The sequence below is a fragment of the Mesoplodon mirus genome (genome assembly GCF_964341445.2).
Source record: "Mesoplodon mirus genome assembly, chromosome: 19".
Taxonomy (NCBI): domain Eukaryota; kingdom Metazoa; phylum Chordata; class Mammalia; order Artiodactyla; family Ziphiidae; genus Mesoplodon; species Mesoplodon mirus.
The window spans coordinates 13,059,658-13,079,951 of NC_138995.1; the positions used below are offsets into that span (position 1 = coordinate 13,059,658).

The 20,294-nt window shown below is 51.0% G+C and overlaps 1 protein-coding gene across 1 annotated transcript in view; it reads left to right on the forward strand.

Moving 5' to 3' along the window:
* FA2H (fatty acid 2-hydroxylase) overlaps positions 1-20,294 on the forward strand; it is a 55,070-nt gene that overhangs the window by 13,410 nt on the left and 21,366 nt on the right. The window contains exon 2 of the mRNA XM_082606928.1: positions 17,674-17,766. Coding sequence (XP_082463054.1) covers positions 17,674-17,766 — 93 coding nt within the window. The remainder of the gene's footprint in view (positions 1-17,673; positions 17,767-20,294) is intronic.

Sequence of the window (20,294 nt, forward strand, 5' to 3'; positions counted from 1 at the left end):
GTAGTTGGAGGAGGGGCCTACAGGTCAAGTTCTATGTGTGTATGAACAGGGGAGGCTAGGAGAGCCGGGAAGGAGCCCTATCAGGGGAACTGGCACCTCTCTTGTAAAGCCCTGTAAATCTAAAACTTCTTGTCCCGCTGGTCAAGGGAACTGAATACTTATCCCTCACTACCTTCCTTTCATCAAAATCAAATGAGGCCTTACTAAAAATAGATTCCTGGGACTTTCTGGGACGGTGGAAATGTTCTACATCTTGATGTGGGCATTGGCTGCAAGGAGGCATATAACTGTCAAAACATATCAAACAATACACTTAAGCTTGGTAATTTTTTACTATATGAAGTTTATACCCAATTTTTTTAAAGAAGGCAAATAAATTTAACACATATTTAGTAATTGCTTCTAAAGATATGACCTCATGATTGCAAGCGTTAGATGTTGGTATACACCAGCCTTTAAAAATTGCCTTTTTGGGCTTCCCTGGTGGTGCAGTGGTTCAGAGTCCACCTGCTGATGCAGGGGACACGGGTTCGTGCCCCGGTCAGGGAAGATCCCACGTGCCGCGGAGTGACTGGGCCCGTGAGCCATGGCCGCTGAGCCTGCGCGTCCGGAGCCTGTGCTCCGCAATGGGAGAGGCCACAACAGTGAGAGGCCCGCGTACCACAAAAAAAAAAAAAAAAAAAATTGCTTTTTTTTTAAAAAAAATCATTTTACTCTTGAGTAGTATTGTCTGAAGGTCTATCAACTAGAGATTAGCAATCTTAGCTCAATTAAAAGCATGAAAACTCTGACAGGTTAAAAGGGTTGTCTCTGGTCATTCAGATCTTAATAACAATCACGTAAATTAGGTTTTTTTCCGGCTAGAACTGGGCAGAATTGGAGCACACTGAGGGAATGCTGGTTTGGATTTTGTGGTGAGGAGATGGCTTTGGAGAAAGGCTCTGGGAAGCAGGGAGGTCCCAGTGTGGTGGTGTTTGGGTAATAGGAGCATACTGTGATGTAGCGACTGGGTTTCCAAGAGCCTTGGGGGGAGGGCAGTGAGACTAGCTGGTAAGGAGGTGCAAGTATCAACATTTTACTTAGGACTGTCCACATACTGTGAGGCACTTCTTTGTCCTCTGATCTTCTTCCTCTTTCAGACATATACAGAATACTACAGAAGTGGAATCACACAGTATATTCAGGCAGACCTTGTTTTATTGCACTTCACTTTGTTGCACTTCGCAGATACTGCATTTTTTTTTTGTTAATTGAAGGTTTGTGGCAACCCTGTGTCAAGCAAGTCTATTGGTGCCGTTTTTCCAACAGAATTTGCTCACTTTGTGTCTCTGTGTCACATTCTGGTAATTCTTACGATATTTCAAACCCTCTTACAGCAAAAAGGTAATAACTCACTGAAGGCTCAGGTGATGGTTAGCATTTTTTAGCAATAATGTATTTTTTAATTAAGGTATGTACCAAAAGTGCTTTGAAAAAGAAAGAGTAGAATGTGAATGGTAGAATCTAGGTAGTAGGGATACAGGTATTCACAGTGAGATTCTTTCACCTTGGCTGCATGTTTAAATTGTTTCATAATAAAAAGTTGGAAAAATACTGGGTAGTTACATCATGGACATCACTCCCAAATATGTTCTTAAAGGATGAGTGGGAAAATAAAACAAGGTAACAGCACATGAATGGTTACGTGTAACAAGGCATCACATTTCTACTGACATTGTATTAGTTTCCTAGAGCAGCTATAACAAAATACCACAAAGTGGGTACTTAAAACAACAGGAACTTATTCTCACCATTCTAGATGCTAGAAGTCTGAAATCAAGGAGTTGGCAAAGTTGGTTCCTTCTGGAGGCTCTAAGGGAAAATCTGTTCCTTGCCTCTTTCCTAGCTTCTGGTGGGGCCGGCAATGCTTGGTGTTCCTTGGCTTGTGGATACATCACTCCAGTCTCTGCAACCATCTGCACAAAACCATTCTTCCCTGTGTCTCTGCATCTGTGTCTCCAAATTTCCCCTCTTCTTACTAGGACAGCAGTCGTATTGGATTCAGAGCCCACCCTAACTCAGTATGACCTCATGGTAACATGATCAGTGCAAAGACACTATGTCACATTCACAAGGTTCTGGGTGGACATGAATTTGGCAGGGGTGGGGTGCAGAGAGATACTATTCCTCCCAATACAGATATCGTTAAACAACTTCTGCTGCTCAAATAACCTAGAAGGAAGTGAATGTGGTAGGCACTGGAGAACTGTGTTATATTTCAGAAAAATGGCTTTAGTAGCAACAGAGATTCTAATATTGTAAGACGTGTGAAAAGTTTGCTGTTTCACTGGGGGTGAAAAAATAAACATAAAACTAAATTAGAGAATTAATTGCCATAAGGATATATATATATATATATACATACACACACACACACACACATATATATATGTGTGTGTGTGTGTGTGTGTATGTATATATATATATATATATATATTTCATATTCTTGGGTCATTCCCCAAATCTACAAAATCAGAATCTCTGAAGGCAAGACCCCAGAAATCTGTACTTTTAACAAGCTCTCTGTGTGCCTTAGAAGCAACATAAAGTTTGCAACCCACTGTCCTAGAAGGCTAAGGGCAGAGGGAAAATGGAGATGGAAAAGCTGGAGTCACTGAAAGTGGCTCAGTAGGTAGATCTCTTGGAATTACTGAAGAATCAGCGTCCCCAGGCTCCCAGAGTGGAGCTTAGTGTGGAGCAGTTGTGTGGTGGGTGCTAAATTAGCAGCCCATCCTATTCCCCTCCAGGAGAAAGGAGGAGCCGGGGATCTGCAGCTCTGGGTCTAGCTCTGAGTCTTACCAGCTATGTGACATCGCATGAGTCACTAAACCTCTCTTGGCCTTGATTTCCTTATTCATTGCATCACTACAGGATTTTCTGTGGCTTCAATGACATCATGTGAGCCCTGTAAGACAGAGCATGTAGATTAAACTGAGATAGATGATTACGAGCCCCTTTAGCCCCAGCTTCTGCTAAGAAAAGGCAGATCCCTGTTAGGTGGTGAGGGATGGAGGCTTTTAGGGTCTGAGTTGCTATGTGCTCAGACTCTCTTGGGTGAGGCCACTTACCCCCTGGAGGAGCTGGAGAGTGGTGACATTCAGTCTCCCAGAGTTACCCCTCCCCCCAGCTAGGGCATGTGGGGTCTGCACCAACCTGCTGTCCTCCTTGTGTCTTCACCTGGACAAGTACGATGTTGGACTGGGGACACGCGCCCTGGTCAGGGACAGTTGGTCTCTGAAACAGAGGCTGGCGACTGCCCCAGTGGTCCCAGGGGCTTGCAGGGCTGCCTCTTTCTCCCCACCGTTCCTTCCTCTATTCACCTGCAAACATAGTGGATATAGTCTCATTATGCCCAGACCAAGCTCGATACTGGAGATAAAAAGACACCTGGTCGCTGCCCTCATGGGGGCTACCTACCAGGAGACAGAGGGAGACAGATAGGACAATTACAGGTGGTGGCAAGAGCTGTAACAGAATATATTTTAGATAGACAGACAGACAGAAAATATATTTTAGATCAGGGGTCTGTGACAGAGTGACAGCTGCAGCTTCTGATGGGGATGGTCAGGGAAGGCTTCTCTGGGGAACTGATATATGATGGATGAAAAGGAGCTGTCATAAGAACTGGGTGAAAAAGCATTCTAGGCAGAGGAACAGCAAGCACTAAGGTCCTGGGGTCTGGCAGGATTGGTGACATCAGGCACCCAAAAGGCGGCTCTGCTGTTGCTGGAGTGTTGTGGGCGACGGGGGGTGTGGTGTGGGCTGAAGTGGGGAGTAAGCAGGAGCCCTGCCTCAGCGGGGCTCACAGGTCATTGTAGGGGGCTTAGATTTTACTCTGAGAACAGGGGCTGGAGGACTTGAGGCGAACACTGACAAAGTTGGTCTATAGTTTATTAGATCATTCTGGCTGCCATGCGGATGGTAGCTTGAAGGGAGTCAAGAGTGGAAACAGGGAGCTTCCCTGGTGGCACAGTGGTTAAGAATCCGCCTGCCAAGGCAGGGGACACGGGTTCAAGCCCTGGTCCAGGAAGATCGCACATGCCACGGAGCAACTAAGCCCATGCGCCACAACTACTAAGCCTGCGTGCCACAACTACTGAGGCCGCATGCCACAACTGCTGAGGCCCGCACACCTAGAGCCTGTGCTCTGCAACAACAGAGGCCACCGCGATGAGAGGCCCACACACCACAATGGAGAGTAGCCCCCACTCGCCGCAGCTAGGGAGAGCCCATGTGCAGCAACAAAGACCCAACACAGCCAAAAATTAATTAATTAACTAATTAATTAACTAACTAATTAATTAATTAATTTTAAAAGAGTGGAAACAGGAAGAGAGCTAAGAGGCCATCACTGTTGTCCAGATGACAAAAAGAGGTGGCCTAGACTGGGAGGCCATTGGGACAGAAAGAAGTAGATAGAAATTGGAAATGTCTTGCTGAGGGATTAAACATTGGGAGTGAGGGAAGAGAGGAGTTAAAAGTGACATCAAGGTTTTGACCTGAGCAATTAGGTGGTTTGATTTGTGGAATGATGAATACTGGGATGGAGGTCCATGGTTTGGGATGGGGCAATTAAAGTTCAGTAGGACCCTATTAGGTTTGAGATGCCCAGGAAACACCCAGGTAGAGATTTCAAATAGTAGTTGAATATATGAGTCCAGAACTCTGGTGTCCAATATGGTAGCCACTAGGCACATGTGGCAATTTAATTTTAAATTAAATAAATAAAAATTCAGTTCCTCAGTCCCACTAGCTACATTTCAAGTGCTCAGTAGACATATGTGGCTAGTGACTACTATATTGGACAGGACAGCTCTAGAACATTTCCATCACTGCAGAAAGTTCTCTTGGTCAAAAAAGCATTGGTCTGAGCCGTGGCCCAGAGTCACAAGGCATTTCTCTCTAGGATAGTGGCATCCTAATCTGGTGATTTGGGGCCAGAAAGCTGGTGTGCCTGCATCCTTCTCAAATGGCTCCTTCTTGCTCGCTCTCTACGTGATCACACCACATCGTGTATTCAGTGATGTCCCTGACGTGTGGCCATGTCAGAGAGGCACTGGCCACCCAGAAGGACAAGTTGCCTTGAGGCTGATCAAGGACATCATCCCCTGGGGCTGAGCCTCATTAGAGTGATGAGTATAAACACATGAGCATAAAACGTGGCGTGTAGGCTATTACTCATGAGGAGGTACCAGTTCTAGGGCTCACTGTGTAGACTTGGCTAGTTTGAGAAATGTGCAGTGGATTTGGAAGTTGTCACGATAAATGAGGGTGGAAAAGAAGACAGGTTTAGAGTTCAGCAGTCTTATGTTCTTGAACTAACTGTGTCACTGGAGGTAAGCCAGTCAGCCTCTTGAACATCAACATCCTCAGCTACAAATGGGAGAAGATTCCATGCCTGAGCAGGGAGAGGGGGAAATTGCTCGAATAAGTAAAAAGAAGTAGTGGGTATAAGACAGGTTGTTTTTTGTTGTTATCTTTAATGTTTTGTTTACAAAACAGTTCAGTGACTTTTATTGTTTCTGGCAATATAATCATTTGCCATTTTGTAAACAAAGGGAACAACAGTATTTTTCTTTCTTAAATTATTAGCTTACAAAAGGCACATTTAGGAATCTTGTCTCTGGAATCGTGATATATGAGGTTATTTGTAAATCAATGGTCTTGTTTTTCCTTTAATAAAACAGCAAAATAGTATTTTGAGATTAATCCTTACAGACGGAGTGTTACATCTGAAATTGGTTTTTTTTTATAGAAGTTGGGTCAGTGAGGAGATAATATATTTTAGATGGCTTAAGTGTGTCTTCCCTGTGGATAGCATATTCCGTAAGCCCACCTGAGGAGCCTTGAGGTCTAAGACTTGAGAGAGCACAGTCTAGAAATGTCCCGTGGAATCTGCAAAAGGCTAAACCTTGAGGAGCTCATTTCCTGCAGTTGCTGATGCTGCTCATCGGAGTTGAAGCTCTGGTCCCACCCATCCTACCACTGCAGGCGAGGCAGGGTTTTGTAAGGCAGGACCAAGGAGGTGAGCCTCAGAGAGCTCCCCTGGTCCCCCCCTGACCATGCCCAGGTCAACCTCCCCAGCCCAGGCTCCCAGATGGAGTTTTCCCCTCGGGCTGTTCCAAATCCCTGTGTTTAGCTTTCATTGGGAAAAAACTGTGTCCACCTGACTCTTGGTGACTTCCTAGAAATGGTGCCCTCATCTAATTTTAGAGGCTAGAGCAGAAGGGATCTGCCTGGATACAGATGGTCCATGGCAGGATTTGGTAGAGAATCAAGTTGGTAGCCTGAAAACTTGTGGGGTGCTATGGCGAGTTTTGAGTGGTAATTTACTATTTTCAATCCACTGGCCCCCTTTTCTGATGTCTTGGAATGCCCACCTATGCTGGCTCCTGCTTCTGGTGACAAGGTTGCTGGTGATGTCATCCAAGGGGGCTCATTTCATGAGTAAGAGCAATGCTGTGTCCACAGCAAACTGACGTCAAGGAGCCAGGAGGCTGGGAATGTCTTGTCCACATCTCCACGTCTTCTGAGAGAGAGGTGTGGGGCACACCTCAGGTACAAGTTTCCTATTCCTACTCATTTTCTCTTTTCCTTTCATCTTCCTACCATGAATACAGGGAGAGTGTCTGGCAGAGCTAGCTGCCTTGCAGTGACTGGGTGAGTGGGACGTGGGTGTGCTTTGGGAGTTCTGTGGCTTGTCATTTGCCAGGCATGGATTTTGTTTTGGTTTGGGTTTTGCGCACGTCAGGGGTTTATTTTAAATGTTTTAAGGCTTGGATAGGCCACAGGACCTGGCTGGGCCTGGCTTCTGATTTGGACCTCATCATACAGCAGCTTATTGGAGACGGAAGCAAGCAGGTCCTGCCACCTTCATTTTCACCCCATGTTTCTGGCTGCAGAAAACAACCAGCTCCAGGGAGGCTGCTCCCTGGGGGGCCCGGGGGTGGGCTTGTTAACACTGGCTTCTCCCCAAGGAAGCCTCTTGGTGCAGTTACGGTCCTTCTCCTTCCGGGGCCTGCCTGGGCCACGTGCGACCCAGGTATCCTGAGACACGTGGGCCTCTGGGCCTCCGTGGGAGGGGGGCAGCTGGACACAGGGCCTGGGGCACCCTCTCATTTCAGAAGAAGGGTTTTCAGGCCGAACCCAGGCCATGGGATAAAAGGCCATCTGTCTGTCCCTCGGTGCCCAGCCCCGCTTTCCCAAACAACATTCCTTTATGCCGGCTCCCCCGCCTCCTGCAGCCCCCGCCCCGCTGCACACAGCCTCCTTTCACCGCCTCTGCGGTCGGCTTGTTTGTTTGCCGTGCAGAGGGCAGGCTTTTTGTTGTTCTCTTTTCTCTCCCCCTCATGCACCATCCAAGCACACCCTCTCTGGGGACAGTCTGGGGCACTAGAGAGGGGCTTGGGGGCTCAGGGCAGGGGCTTGGAGCATCCCGGTGAGTCCTCCCGGAGGGGATAGAAGGGGACGTGGGAAGGACCTTGGCAGGGACAGCCCTGGAAGTGGATTCCTGGCTGGCTCTCCCAGCAACTGTTTGCGAGTCCTTGAATCAGTGACTTGGTCCCTCTGTGCCTCCGTTTCCCTCATCCAGGGAACGCGTCCTCAGGGAGAATTGTGTTGATCCCGATGAGATGTTGGCCACACATGCAGGTGGTAATGGCACTCACCGTGGAGGTGGCGTAGCTGTCCCCGAAGCCTTGTGGCTGGGTGGGGGGTGGGGATCGCCAAGTAGGCCAAGGTTTGTGCTAAAGGGGGTCGCGGTGCACCGGACCTCCCTCCACCCCAGTTCAGCCTGCCTCCCCAACACAGTGCTTCCAGGTGCTGGGGAGTGACTTCCCAGGCCCTGAAGAAGGGGAGCAAGGCCACCCCTAGCTGCTAGACAGGGAACGGTGGGCTGGGGAGGGAGGTATAGTAAGTCCCCTACCTACGAACGAGTTCTGTTCCAAGTGCACGTTCGTAAGTCCAATTTGTTCATGAGTCCAACAAAGTTAAGTAGGTACCCAACTAACACAATCGGCTATATAGTATTTACTGTAATAGGTTTTGTGTGTGTGTGTGTGTGTGTGTGTGTGTGTGTGTGGTACGTGGGCCTCTCACTGTTGTGGCCTCTCCCGCTGCAGAGCACAGGCTCCAGACGCGCAGGCCCAGCGGCCATGGCTCACGGGCCCAGCCGCTCCGCGGCATGTGGGATCTTCCCAGACTGGGGCACGAACCCGTGTCTCCTGCATTGGCAGGCGAACTCTCAACCACTGCGCCACCAGGAAGCCCATGTAATAGGTTTAAAATACTTTACACACAGATAATACATAAAAAACAAACACAAAAAATAAAGACAACATTTTAAATCTTACAGTGCAGTACCTTGAAAAGTACAGTAGTACAGTACAACAGCTGGCATACAGGGGCTGACATTGAGGGAACAGGCAAGAAGAGTTACTGACTGGAGGAGGGAGAGGAGGTGGGAGATGGTAGAGCTGAAGGATCGCCAGCAACAGGAGATGGAGGGCAGGCTGCAGTTTCACTCATGCCTGATGTTGACGGAACACACGTTCACATCTTTGAAAGTTCAGAACTTGAAGGTTCGTATGTAGGGGACTTGCTGTACTCGAATGCCTACCCCTCCCAGCGCCGTCTGTGTGGGCTGCCACCGAGGGCCTGGCAGGAAGGCTGTGCTGATTGCAAGTCCCTGGTTTCTGCCGCCTCCTCAGATCTTGTCTCCACATCTCCTTGGACGCCTCTATCATTTGTTCTCATTCCTGGTTGGATTCCTTCTCCTTCTGTGGCCCTGAGGCAAACCCAGGGGAAACTGGTTCAGCTTGGATTCTAACCAAGTCCCACAGCCTGGGTGGCTTAGGCAACAGAAATTTATGTGTCACAGTTCTGAAGGCTAGCAATCTGAGACCAAGGTGTGGCAGGCTTGGTTCCTAGCGAGGGCTGTGGGAGAAACTCTGTCCCAGGCCTCTCCCTAGCTCCTGGTACTTTGTTGGCAATCTTTGGCGGTTTGGCACTTGCAGATGCTTCACCCTGATCTCTGCCTCCCTCTTCACATGGTGTTCTCAGTGTGTGTGTCTGTTTCCAAATTTCACCTCTTTATAGGGGCACCAGCCACATTGGATTAGGGCCCACCCTAATCACTTCACTTTAACAAATCACACCTGCAGTGACCTTAGTTCCAAATAAGGTCACGTTCTGATGGACTTGGGGTTAGGACATCAACATAGGAATTTAGAGGTGGGGTGGGCATGCGGAGGATCAAGTCAACCCTCCCTGGAGGGAACATCCTTGGTGCACAGCTGCGTCTCTGCTGCGATTCCCTCACCCTCACGGATTTGTCTCCTTTCCAGACACCATGAGGTGGAAGAGCGCCTGTAAAAATCCGCATCCACCACCCACTTCTGCTCCCTGACACCCTGCCTCCTCTCGGCTAGCCTGGAGGGAGAAAGAGGCCCGGGCTGCCTTTTTTTTTTTTTTTTTTTTTGCGGTACGCGGGCCTCTCACTGTTGTGGCCTCTTCCGTTGTGGAGCACAGGCTCCGGACGCGCAGGCTCAGCGACCATGGCTCACGGGCCCAGCCGCTCCCCGCCTGGCATGTGGGTTCCTCCCCAACCGGGGCACGAACCCATGTCTGCTGCATCAGCAGGCAGACTCTCAACCACTGCACCACCAGGGAAGCCCCCAGGTTGCCCTTCGTTGAGCCTTGCTGGGGCTCTGGTCCTCCCAGTGCTGCCCGCCTGTCCCCAGCCCACTCAGGGCATTGGTACAGCTGGGTGGGTGCACGTGGGCTCCCCGTGCATTCCCTGTTGTGGGAACAGGAGGACAAAACGCTTGCTCTTGCCCATCCACACCCATCCTTCTCTGAGGCTGTCCCGGGGGCAGGAGGGCTGCAGCTCACCCAGGCTTTTCCAACTGGCGGGCCAAGGGCTGTGTTTGTATTCAGGCAGGTTGGTTTGGCCCACATCGTGTGTTTGTTTTAAACATGAGTCAAAATTTGAAATCTGGAGATTTCACAGAGAAATCTAGTTTTCCAGTTTTTCTCAGAAGTCGGAAGGTCTGACAACACTGGGCCCCATCCTCACCTGACCTGAACCTCAGTCGGGGCTGCCCCCTTTCAACGGGGTGTGACCCACTCCAGTTTGCTGCAGTCCCCTCCATTCCCCACAGCCTCCCCCATGCCAAGACCCCACGACAGTGACCATAGATCACTGCACGTGTTGCGTTTCTTTTTTTCTCTGTACTGCCATCTCTAGCAGAAGGGCTCCTCATGTTTTTGCTTGTCTTTTGTTTCTTGGTGCCTCGTGGTTTAAGAAAAAGGAGAGTGAGCATCTTTCCTCATAGAAGTAAAGAATATTCCTATGTATTTAGCCAAAAAAAAAAAAAAAGTTCGCGGAGACTTCCCTGGTGGCGCAGTGGTTAAGAATCCACCTGCCAATGCAGGGGACACGGGTTCAATCCTTGGTCCGGGAAGATCCCACATGCCGCAGAGCAACTAAGCCCGTGAGCCACAACTACTGAGCCTGCGAGCCACAACTCCTGAAGCCTGTGCACCTAGAGCCTGTGCTCCACAACAAGAGAAGCCACTGCAATGAGAAGCCCGCGCACCACAACAAAGAGTAGCCCCCTCTCGCCACAACTAGAGAAAGGCCATGCGCAGCAACGAAGACCCAACACAGCCAAAAACAAATAAATTAAAATTAAAATTAAACAAATTCTCATCACAAGAAAAGAAAAAAAAAGAATATTCCTACGTGTTTAGTCCGCAAACAAAATGAGTCTGTACTATGAACCACACTCTGCCTGCTTCATTCATTGAAGGCACCTGCCCACCTTCTGAGCACAGAGCAAGAACTCAGGGTGCCTTTGCCGGAGAGAAGCACTTCTTGTTCCAAGAGGAAGATCCTCAGGTCACAAAGCAAGCTGATGAGGGAGGCTGGTCTAGAACTTTGTCTCTTCATTAAAGCTGAATCTGCAGGGTCTGGAATAGATGGTCGGACCCAGATTCTTCCCCCGAGGGCTGCCTCCCTGAGAGACAGGCATGTTGGGGGAACTGGCTGGAACCTCAGCAAGCGGGCAGGGGACAACTCCTGGGTCCTCTGTGAGTTCGGGTCCGAGGGCATTGAACTCAGTGTGAGGGAGGAGGCGGCTGCCGAGGGAGCCCAGGAGAGGGGGCGGTGGTGTCAGCAGGACCATCTCCATGAGACAAGGGCAGTGGCTTGGGCTGACCTGAGAGGACATCACGATTCATTAGCAGCCGGGAACTGGCACTGTACTGGGAGAAAATAGGGCTGGTGCTGCTGTTTCATTGGCTTCTTTCCCTGCAGCCTTGGACTGTGGCTGGGAGGATCTAAGGAGATCAAAATGCCCTCCACACCTCCTCCCCCTTATTGCCCAGCATGTCCAGTGGTTCCCAGCTCAGGGTGGGCAGTGCCTGCCTACCTAGTCTCCTTAGCAGGGCACATTGACCTTCTCCCCTCAAGTAGGCATCCTGCCTGCCTGGGCCCCCAGACCCTAAACAGACCACCATCTACTCAAATATACCATTCAGCACGTATTCAGGTGCTGACCCCGTGCCAGCTGCCAGGAACAGAGCAGTGAGCAAGTCAGCAGGGTCTCTACCCTCATGGAGCTTGCATTCTGGCCTGGGAGGCAATCACAGGGAAACGCATAGGAAAGCAAGATGCTTTCAGCCCCTGAATGATCGATACTTTGCCAGGCTCACCAGCTTCTCCCAAACAGCCTTGGGCCTGACCATAAATGTGCTTCTAGCCAGGTCTCCTGCCTGCCTTCCCAGGATGGAAAGGTCAGCGGGGCTCAAGAGAAGGGGTGGGTCTTCAGCTCCATTCTTGCTACCCTGGGACAATCTTGTGACCCTCGGGTAGACCCTCTAGGAAAGCTGTCATCTGACACAGGTGGGTTGGACGCCGCATGTCAAGCCACATCCATCAACACTTGGGCTGATTTTTCTTGTGAAAGCCATTGTGAGTCTGACTGCAGAATTACTCACTTCCCTTCCCCAAAGTCTGTAGCTAATGCAATCTGAAGGCAGGACCCAGAACAATTTCCAAAACCTGGAAAAGAGTCCATGTATTCTTCACTTGCCGCTGCTTTTTGGTTTTTAAAGGTTTTTGGTTTTCAGGCTTGCTTCCAGGATCAGGAGAGTCTTTTGAATAATGCATTGTGGAAGTTTCCAAGAAACTTTTTTTAAAAAGTCTTTTAGAGTCTGAGTTGTACCCTAGTCCCTAGGAATGACCTTTACACACTTCTGATTCATAGATGGTGTTTGCCCATGGAATTCAAGGGTGAGCCCAGCTCAACCATAAAATAAACACGGGGCAGGGAAGTCTGGAAACCATGGCTCAGATCAGTGTGTGTGGTGTGGCAGCTCCCAGCAGGACTCGGTTCCTGGAGCACCCGCCCCCTGCCCCGGTTCGGATGGGAGCAGCCCCCGAGTGCAAATGGGAGACCTTTTGAAAACTCACAACTAGACCCTAGAAAAAGAGTCAACAAAAGACACACTAGAGGACACTTCCTTGTACCTGAGGGCATTTCTGCTCCTGGCAGCGCCCACATGCTGCTTGCTCTGGTTCTCCTTGAAATCTCCTCCCGTATTGGAGCTGTGTACAATCTTGTGGTTAATAAACCTGGGCTCCTGCCATGGAGGGCTGTGGTCCCCCGATGAGGCCACCCAGAAAGCACCTTGCTTCTATTGTCAGTCTGCCATCTATTGGCCAAAAGCCTATCACCCACGACATGACTGCCTGGTGGTTCCAGGACCCTCAAGTTGTGATTAGCTGGGGTGGCAGGAGGACAGGAGGAAACAGCCTTCTCCCGTCCCTTCCTCCTCTCCTTTCCCCACCCTCCATGGCAGCGCACGGCCCGTGCCAGCCTTCAGACAGGTGCTGGTGCAGGACTCAAGGGCAGCGTCTTGGGAGAGTCCCTGACTGCTCAGGGCTGGGGAAGCAAGCTGGTGAGCCCGGTGCTGGGCAGGAGCCGCTACCCTTTCTCCTGGCTCTCAGGAAAGAGGCAGAGAGCCACGGGGATCCTCCCTCCATTTCCCTCATTCCACCCGGAATATTTCCAGCTGAATGACAACAACAACAAAAAACCCTTGAAAGTTCTGTTTTCATTTTCAGCCAACATCTCTCTGTGAAACTGGATTTTTAGTAATTTGTTAAGAAAACCTTGGAACTGGAACAAAGAGAGCATTTGACCTACTTCCTGTTACACAGAGACTAGAGACCCACACCGACCACCATGAACCAAGGAAACAATGACGTACAATTAATGCTCACAAAACAAAATTTTAGGTTGTAATTTCTTCTGCATTAATAAATATTTTTAAATGGAACCTTTCTTTTTTTTATCCCCCTGTAAATTTGCCAAATGCCCTTCCTTGGGAAGAACTGCCTTTTATTCTGCAAGCATGTGTTTCCTACCTATTTCTTTCATTTATGAAATGCTGCTGCTAAGTTTTAAAATATTTTTTAATATGTTTTTTCATGTATTTATTTTATTTACTCTTCTTTTTTGGCTGCGTTGGGTCTTTGTTGCTGCGCACGGGCTTTCTCTAGTTGAGGTGAGCAGGGGCTACCTTTCATCGTGGTGCGTGGGCTTCTCATTGCGGTGGCTTCTCTTATTGCAGTTGCAGAGCACGGGCCACAGGCACGCGGGCTTCAGTAGTTGTGGCGCGTGGGCTCAGTAATTGTGGCTCACGGGCTCTAGAGCATAGGCTCGGTAGTTATGGCACACGGGTTTAGTTGCTCCGCGGCACGTGGGATCTCCCCAGACCAGGGCTCAAACCTGTGTCCACTGCATTGGCGGGCAGATTCCCAACCACTGCGCTGCCAAGGAAGCCCCTTTTTTAATATTTTTATTTGGCAAAATAAGATGCTGGTAATTTCATGTCAGACTAATGTACTTTCAGTTCTGTTCATGCCTATCCTGTGGACTGTCCTTGGCCAAAGGGCACTGAGAATATATGGCCCAGATTATTGGACTTTGACCCTTGTGTCTGGGCACCACCCCACCCAGCCCGGATGGCATTCTAAGATGGTGTGTTCAGTGTCCTGGGCGATCTCTCTCTTCCAAGCAAATGTGCTCACCCCCCATACTTTATATATTTCCAAGGAGCATGAGCCTGGCAGAGTTTCAGGGCTCCACCCCGAGCAACACAGCCAGGATCCCCTGAGGTTCCTGCCACATCTCAGGGGTCTGGAGTGTCAGGGGATCGTGGCTGTGTGGCAAAGAGCAAACACTGAAACATGATCCACTCAAGAAGTGTGAGTGGAGATGTAATATTTTCAAGAGCCCACCCTAGGTAACTTGAAGAGAAGAAACAGTAATTTCCTGGCCTGTTAGAATCTATTGTTTGTCCACCATGGGACAAACAAGATCATGGCCCAAGCATGCAAACACAATAAGAGGAAGGAAATTGTAAATACCAACTGAGGCAGTGGGACACATGGAAAGTGTGACTTTTTTAACAGTTGGAACATGAAGAGCTCATTTCTGGCTAGAATGGTTAGGGAAGAAGTACATGGTTGTCAAGAGAATATTCTGGAGCCCAACTGCGGCTTTGCCCCTCATTAGCTGTGGGGCTCCTTCATGCCTTGGCCCTCTCATCCGTCAAGTGGGAATAATAATCATGCCTGCTTCATATGGTTGTTATGAAGATGAAAGGGCTGGGCACATGGTAGGCCTTCGTGAATATTAACCGTTGTCATCATGCTAGGTAGGATGACATTTGAGAAGAAAAACGTGAGGCATGTTTAGAAAATGGCAAGTCGGGCTTCCCTGGTGGCGCAGTGGTTGAGAGTCCACCTGCCGATGCAGGGGACACAGGTTCGTGCCCCGGTCCGGGAAGATCCCACATGCCGCGGAGCGGCTGGGCCCGTGAGCCATGGCCGCTGAGCCTGTATGTCCGGAGCCTGTGCTCCGCAACGGGAGAGGCCACAGCAGTGAGAGGCCCGCGTACCGCAAAGAAAAAAAAAAAAGAAAATGGCAAGTTGTCCCTACCAGTGAGAGGGAAAAATTTAGGTTAATTCAAGGCGTGACAGGAGAAGAGCTTGGAAATACAGGGGAAAGACGTTAAATACAAGGAAGTCAAGGATAAGCCGACCTACAGAGGAAAATAGTGTGTTCCCTCTTAGGAATGTGGTCAGAGGGTCAGCCTGTAATGTCAGCCGTTGGAAACGTACTCCCGGAGCAAGGAGCAGGACCAGTGTTAGAGAGACGTTGCAGAGTCTTCTGAGCTGATGTGTGATTGGCACGTTGCAGATGTTCAAACACGTATGTCTGTGGATGAGTGGGTGACAGCAGTGGGTGTGGATCAGATCCTTGTAGGAGGGAAGAATTAAGGGAAGAGGCGGGGGACCATAGTGATACTTCACTGAGACCACCGGCCCCTGAAGAGGAGGCGGATATGGAACCAGGGCTTCCGTCCCCGCAAACCCCCCTTGATGATCCCATTTCTTAGGGTTTCTCTGGTTTCCACCGCCTTCTGCCCTCCTGTCCATCACTACTCCGGGCACCCCAGTCTTCATCACAGTGGGTCTGCAGGTCCAGCTCACCTCCTGGGCCACACAAGCTCTCCACACCACGCCAGCAGCAGCAGTCCATGAAAAAAGCTTCAGGTGGCTATAAGCTAAGTGAATGAGCTGCATAAGATGGAGGTCAAAGTGCCAATGGGAGCTCAGTTCCCGTGGCCTGAAATAGGATGTTCCATGTGGGGGAGGCATGAGCCCTGCTGGGTTCTGGCCTGGTCCCATCACACCCACCTTGGAAGAGGAGCAGGAACCAATCATTATGCTTAGAGACCCTGTTATGTCCTAAGGGGGTCTTGTGGAAAAGCAGATGGCAGTGGTCCTCATGTATGTATAAGCTGCCAGGCGAAAAAGAGCCTGTACAAGACCTAGAGGGGAAGAGCCAGGAGTGGTCCCTGGAAACTGAGGCAGCCAGCTGAGCAGAAGGGAGACTTTCCTAAGGACTCGAGCTCTCAGAAAACAGCCCAGCCTTACGTGACCAGAAGCACAGGCTGGATAGATGTGTGCTCTGTGCCCAGTGCTGAAAAGTGATGACCATTTCTTCTGCTTCCAGTGGTTGTTTAGATGCATGTGCCCCAAACAGATCTGTGTCTGCCACTCAGGGATGTCTGAAAAGTGTAGCGCAGACAAAAACATCAAATGCTAATTTGAGTGATAACCCCTTCCCTGCTTGGGATGGGTGGACCCCAAGACAAGCCTTTTGTGGAGAGAGCTGGATGGAGTTGTAGTGAATGAGAGGGGTTGGAGGTGCAGAGAAGAATTAGATCACCCTACTTAAGAAAGGACTTGGGGTGACCAGGAGAAAAGAACTATCCAGGAGGGAGGGAGAACCAATAGGTCCATGATTGGAGGCGCTCGGAGGTATATTAAGAGTAGAACAGAATTAGAAGGGACAAGATTCTTATATGACATTTGTATTTGATACTTAGGGAGTTTCCTTCTATGAAATACTATAAAATCCACTCCATCTTCAAGAGATCATCAGAGATGCTTTTTAGAAGAATTCAGGTATTAGCATGGTGACAAAGACTAAAAATACTGAGATACCCAGACCAAGACAGGACCATGAAAGCCCGCTTTTACTTGGGTTACAAATGGGTTTTCCCAGAAAATGACAGCGTCACTGTCACCATCAAGTTCTCTTCATTCATTTGGAAGCAAAAATGTAAGAATCATAGCAACAGAAACCCCAACTGGCTGCTCAAACACTCTTCTTGGGTTCTTGCCAATATCCAGGTTCCAAGGGCCCCTTCTCCATGGCCACCACAGCTTCCTTTAGTCACAGGGACTCAGAGGACACTCCCCCCCACCCATCGGTAAGTGCTCTCCCCACCCTTCCTGGAGGGAAGCCTGCATTTTACCTACGTGCCGGCCTGCCCTCTCCTCTCCGGCCTCACCCCACATGACGTCAGGGCCAGCTGGAGCCATGTGATTTTCCCAGTACATTCCATTTCCTTCTGCCTTTGCCTCTTTGCTCCTTCCATTTGACCTTGAGCCCATCTGGGTTCTCCTCTGCCAGTCCCGCCCCACCTGTGGCCGCTGACCCACACCTGGGAGTTCCTGGAGGGACGGCTTCCTCACGCTCTGCTGCTTTTCTTTCTTGTGGGCACGTGGACCTAGCTGCCCAGCCTGTGGCTCACGAGCTCTGTAGAATTACCAGGGAGAGAGGCAGGTGATGTAGTCATTGGGCGTGACCCAGTGAGCCTGCCAGGTCCCCTGGGTGCCACCCTGTGACTCTTTACCTGACACCTGTCAGGGGCCTGGGGAAAGGCTGGCAGGGATCTCCTGGACCAGGGCATTCCCACTCACTGCTCTCATTTCCCTCCAGTCTCTCTGCCAGCTTCTATCCTCCCCCAGACCTTTTGCCTCTTGTTTTTATGGGTATTATTTTCTTTTTCAGGGAGAAGAAAAGTGCAGAGAATAAGACCACCCACATCAGTGTCTACCCTTTTTCAAGTGCGCTCGGTGCCCTTGATCTCTGCCCACCCTGTCCTGCCATGGTGCTGCCACCACTCCTGACTGCCTCATCGTGTGGCAGTTGGGGGTTCTCGTCCCTCACCCACTGTGGGTAATCCCCTTGTGTCTTCTCTCCCCAGGGTTCCATGGAGAATGGGGCTGTGACCTCTGCAAGCACCCAGAAGACAGACCCTGCGATGGAGCCGAAGCTCAAAGAAGTGGACTGGGACAAGGTAGTGGGCATAAGACAGGGTGGGGTGATGGTCGGGGCTCCCAGGGCCGAGGGGAGGGTGCATGGAGCCACAGGCTATGGTTATTCATGATGTTTGCCCAGGGAAGATGAGGACCGAGGAGCAGGTGCCCACAGCTCACAAGCACGACCTGGGGCAGCAAACCTGGGCCGAGGTTATGGTGGGTCTGGGGAAACGACACACGAGATCTGTGCAGAGCCAGGCTCCAAAGACCCCAGAGGGAGGTCTCCCACAGGGACCCCTGAAGCTGAGAAGGGCACGATGACAGGGTCAGGAGGCCCAGACACGCCCAGCTTGGCCAGTGCACAAGACAGAGCTGCCCCAGGTGCCGGCCACCACTCTCAGGAGTGCCCGGCACGGGAGCCTGCTGAGGCCGGCAGGGAAAGTGCTGGAGCCTTCTGTAGCATGTGGCTGCAGAGCCCGATGACAAACCTCTCTTGGCGCTCGGAGACCAGCATCTTGCTGTGATTAGGCACACCCATTTGCTGGTTAGGGAAGTCCTAGAGGAGCTGGGTAGTCACAGGTGGCAGTGGAGCCATGAGGAGGGAGGGGTAGCATTGTCTGGGGGCTCTGGAGAGAACCAGACCTGGGTGTCATTTCCCTCCAACCTGGGTCATAGGACTTTCTCAATGTCATGTCGCCATTTCCTCCTGTAATAGACATAAGTGTGTATGTCTATAAATGTCCCCAACCTGTGCTGGACACTGGGAACAAGAGACCAACAGGACAGGCCATTGCTTTCAGGGAGCTCACAATATGGTACAGAGGGCAGATCTCCCCCGAGACATGTTATTACAACATGGGGAGATGCAAGAAGCACACCCAAGGGACACAGGTGACCAGAGGAGGCCCCCACTGATTGTTTGCTGGGCCCCTTTTGCCAGGACTCCTGAGGCCCTGGCCCCAGGAACTCAGAGATGGCATCTGTCACGTGGGAATCGCCTCTGCCTCTGGGGAAGCCCATCAGCCCAGGGCAAAGACGCCTTTGGGTGCTTCACTAAAGAGGCCAGGACAAGTTGTCCTGTGCCCCATCCCCTTCAAGCAGGCCTGTGACCGAAAGGGAAATTGAAGGCCATCAAGGGGAAAGGCTTGCATAGGCCATGCAGTATGTCCCCAGAGGGCTCACTGGACCTGGTCTCCTGACCTTGATGCCGGACTCAGCCACGATTGCTCATTGCCCAGGCCAGGGGCACAAGTTGAGGGTCTCAGTACAAACGGCTGACTTCTCTGGAAACTTTGGGGACCTGGGCTTGTTCTTCACGAGGACAGGATGGAGGGGGAGACAGCCAGCTTGAATGGGACAAGGATCTTGGAAGCTGGTGGAGTCAGGACCTCGACTTGAAAAAGGAGGAGCTGTGGTGGAAGACGAGGAAGGTGTGGGGATGAGGGTAGGACCAGAGAGTGAGCTGCAGCCTGTCGAGCTCTGGGCTCAGCGGCCAGTGGACGGTGCTGAAAGGACCACATGAAGAGGGGTCCTTGGGGCCAGCATCTGTGGGCTTGGTTTAGGAGTTGAAGGTTGGAAAGAAAATACTCTACAGAGAGCTGAGCAGGCCTGGGGTGGGGAAGCAAGAAAGAATCATCCTAGAAGGGAGGGGACTGTCACACGAGCCTGGCTGGGGACTGGCAGATCACCAGCCCTGCTCAGGGGAGGGATCCTCCCAGTTTCCCTGGGCTGCCCTCGGCACAAGGCAGAGGGATCAAGTCCCCCAGGCCTGTTCTGCCATCCACCCCGCCCCCACCCAAGAGGAAGAGAGGCCTCCTCTCCCCCTCCTCCCCGGGCCCTGCCCAGGCTCCTCTCCATCACATCCAGGTCATACCTGACTCACCTTCCCCGCCTCTGTCACTCTCTCTCTCTCACACACACTCTCTCTCTTCCTCCTCTCCCTCTTCCTTTGTCCCTGGGCTGAGAGAGAGGGGCAAGGGCTGGCCCAGGAGACGGTGTGGAGACCCACTGGGAGCAATGGGGGGTCAGCTTCGTGCCTCCCCCAGGCCCTGAGAAGACCCAGCACGAGGAACTCACTTCCCAGGGAGAGCGGACAGTGCTTTCCTTGCTTTTTTTCCTTTTTTATTCATCTACCACGTGGTCAGTCCCAGGCCCTTTGTGGGGAGATGAGAGGCTGGGAGACCCCCCATCTGTTTCTGACCCAGGCCAGGGTCTGGACCCTGAGGAGCTCTAGAGAAAGGCCAAGAGGTCAGCAGCTTTGTCTCAGCCTGGGGTCCCGGGCCTGGGGTGGACTTGCCAAGGTTAACCCTTCACGTTTTGCATTCATGGGAAGCCCCTCTAGGTGCTGCTAAGGAAGGGAGTCTTGGTTACCATGGCCCAGCCTCCCTGGTCCTAGAAGCTGGGGGACAGGGTCAGCCATGCTGGAAAGCGTGAGGGGAAACTGGGATGGGGGTGCTGGGGCAGAGAGTGGAGGGCGGAGAGTTCTGAAAAGACAGGAGAAAAGGCCAGGAGGCGAGCCCGGGGGGCCCTGCCCTGCTTAGAGGTGCAGTATCGTTTGACTTTCGAG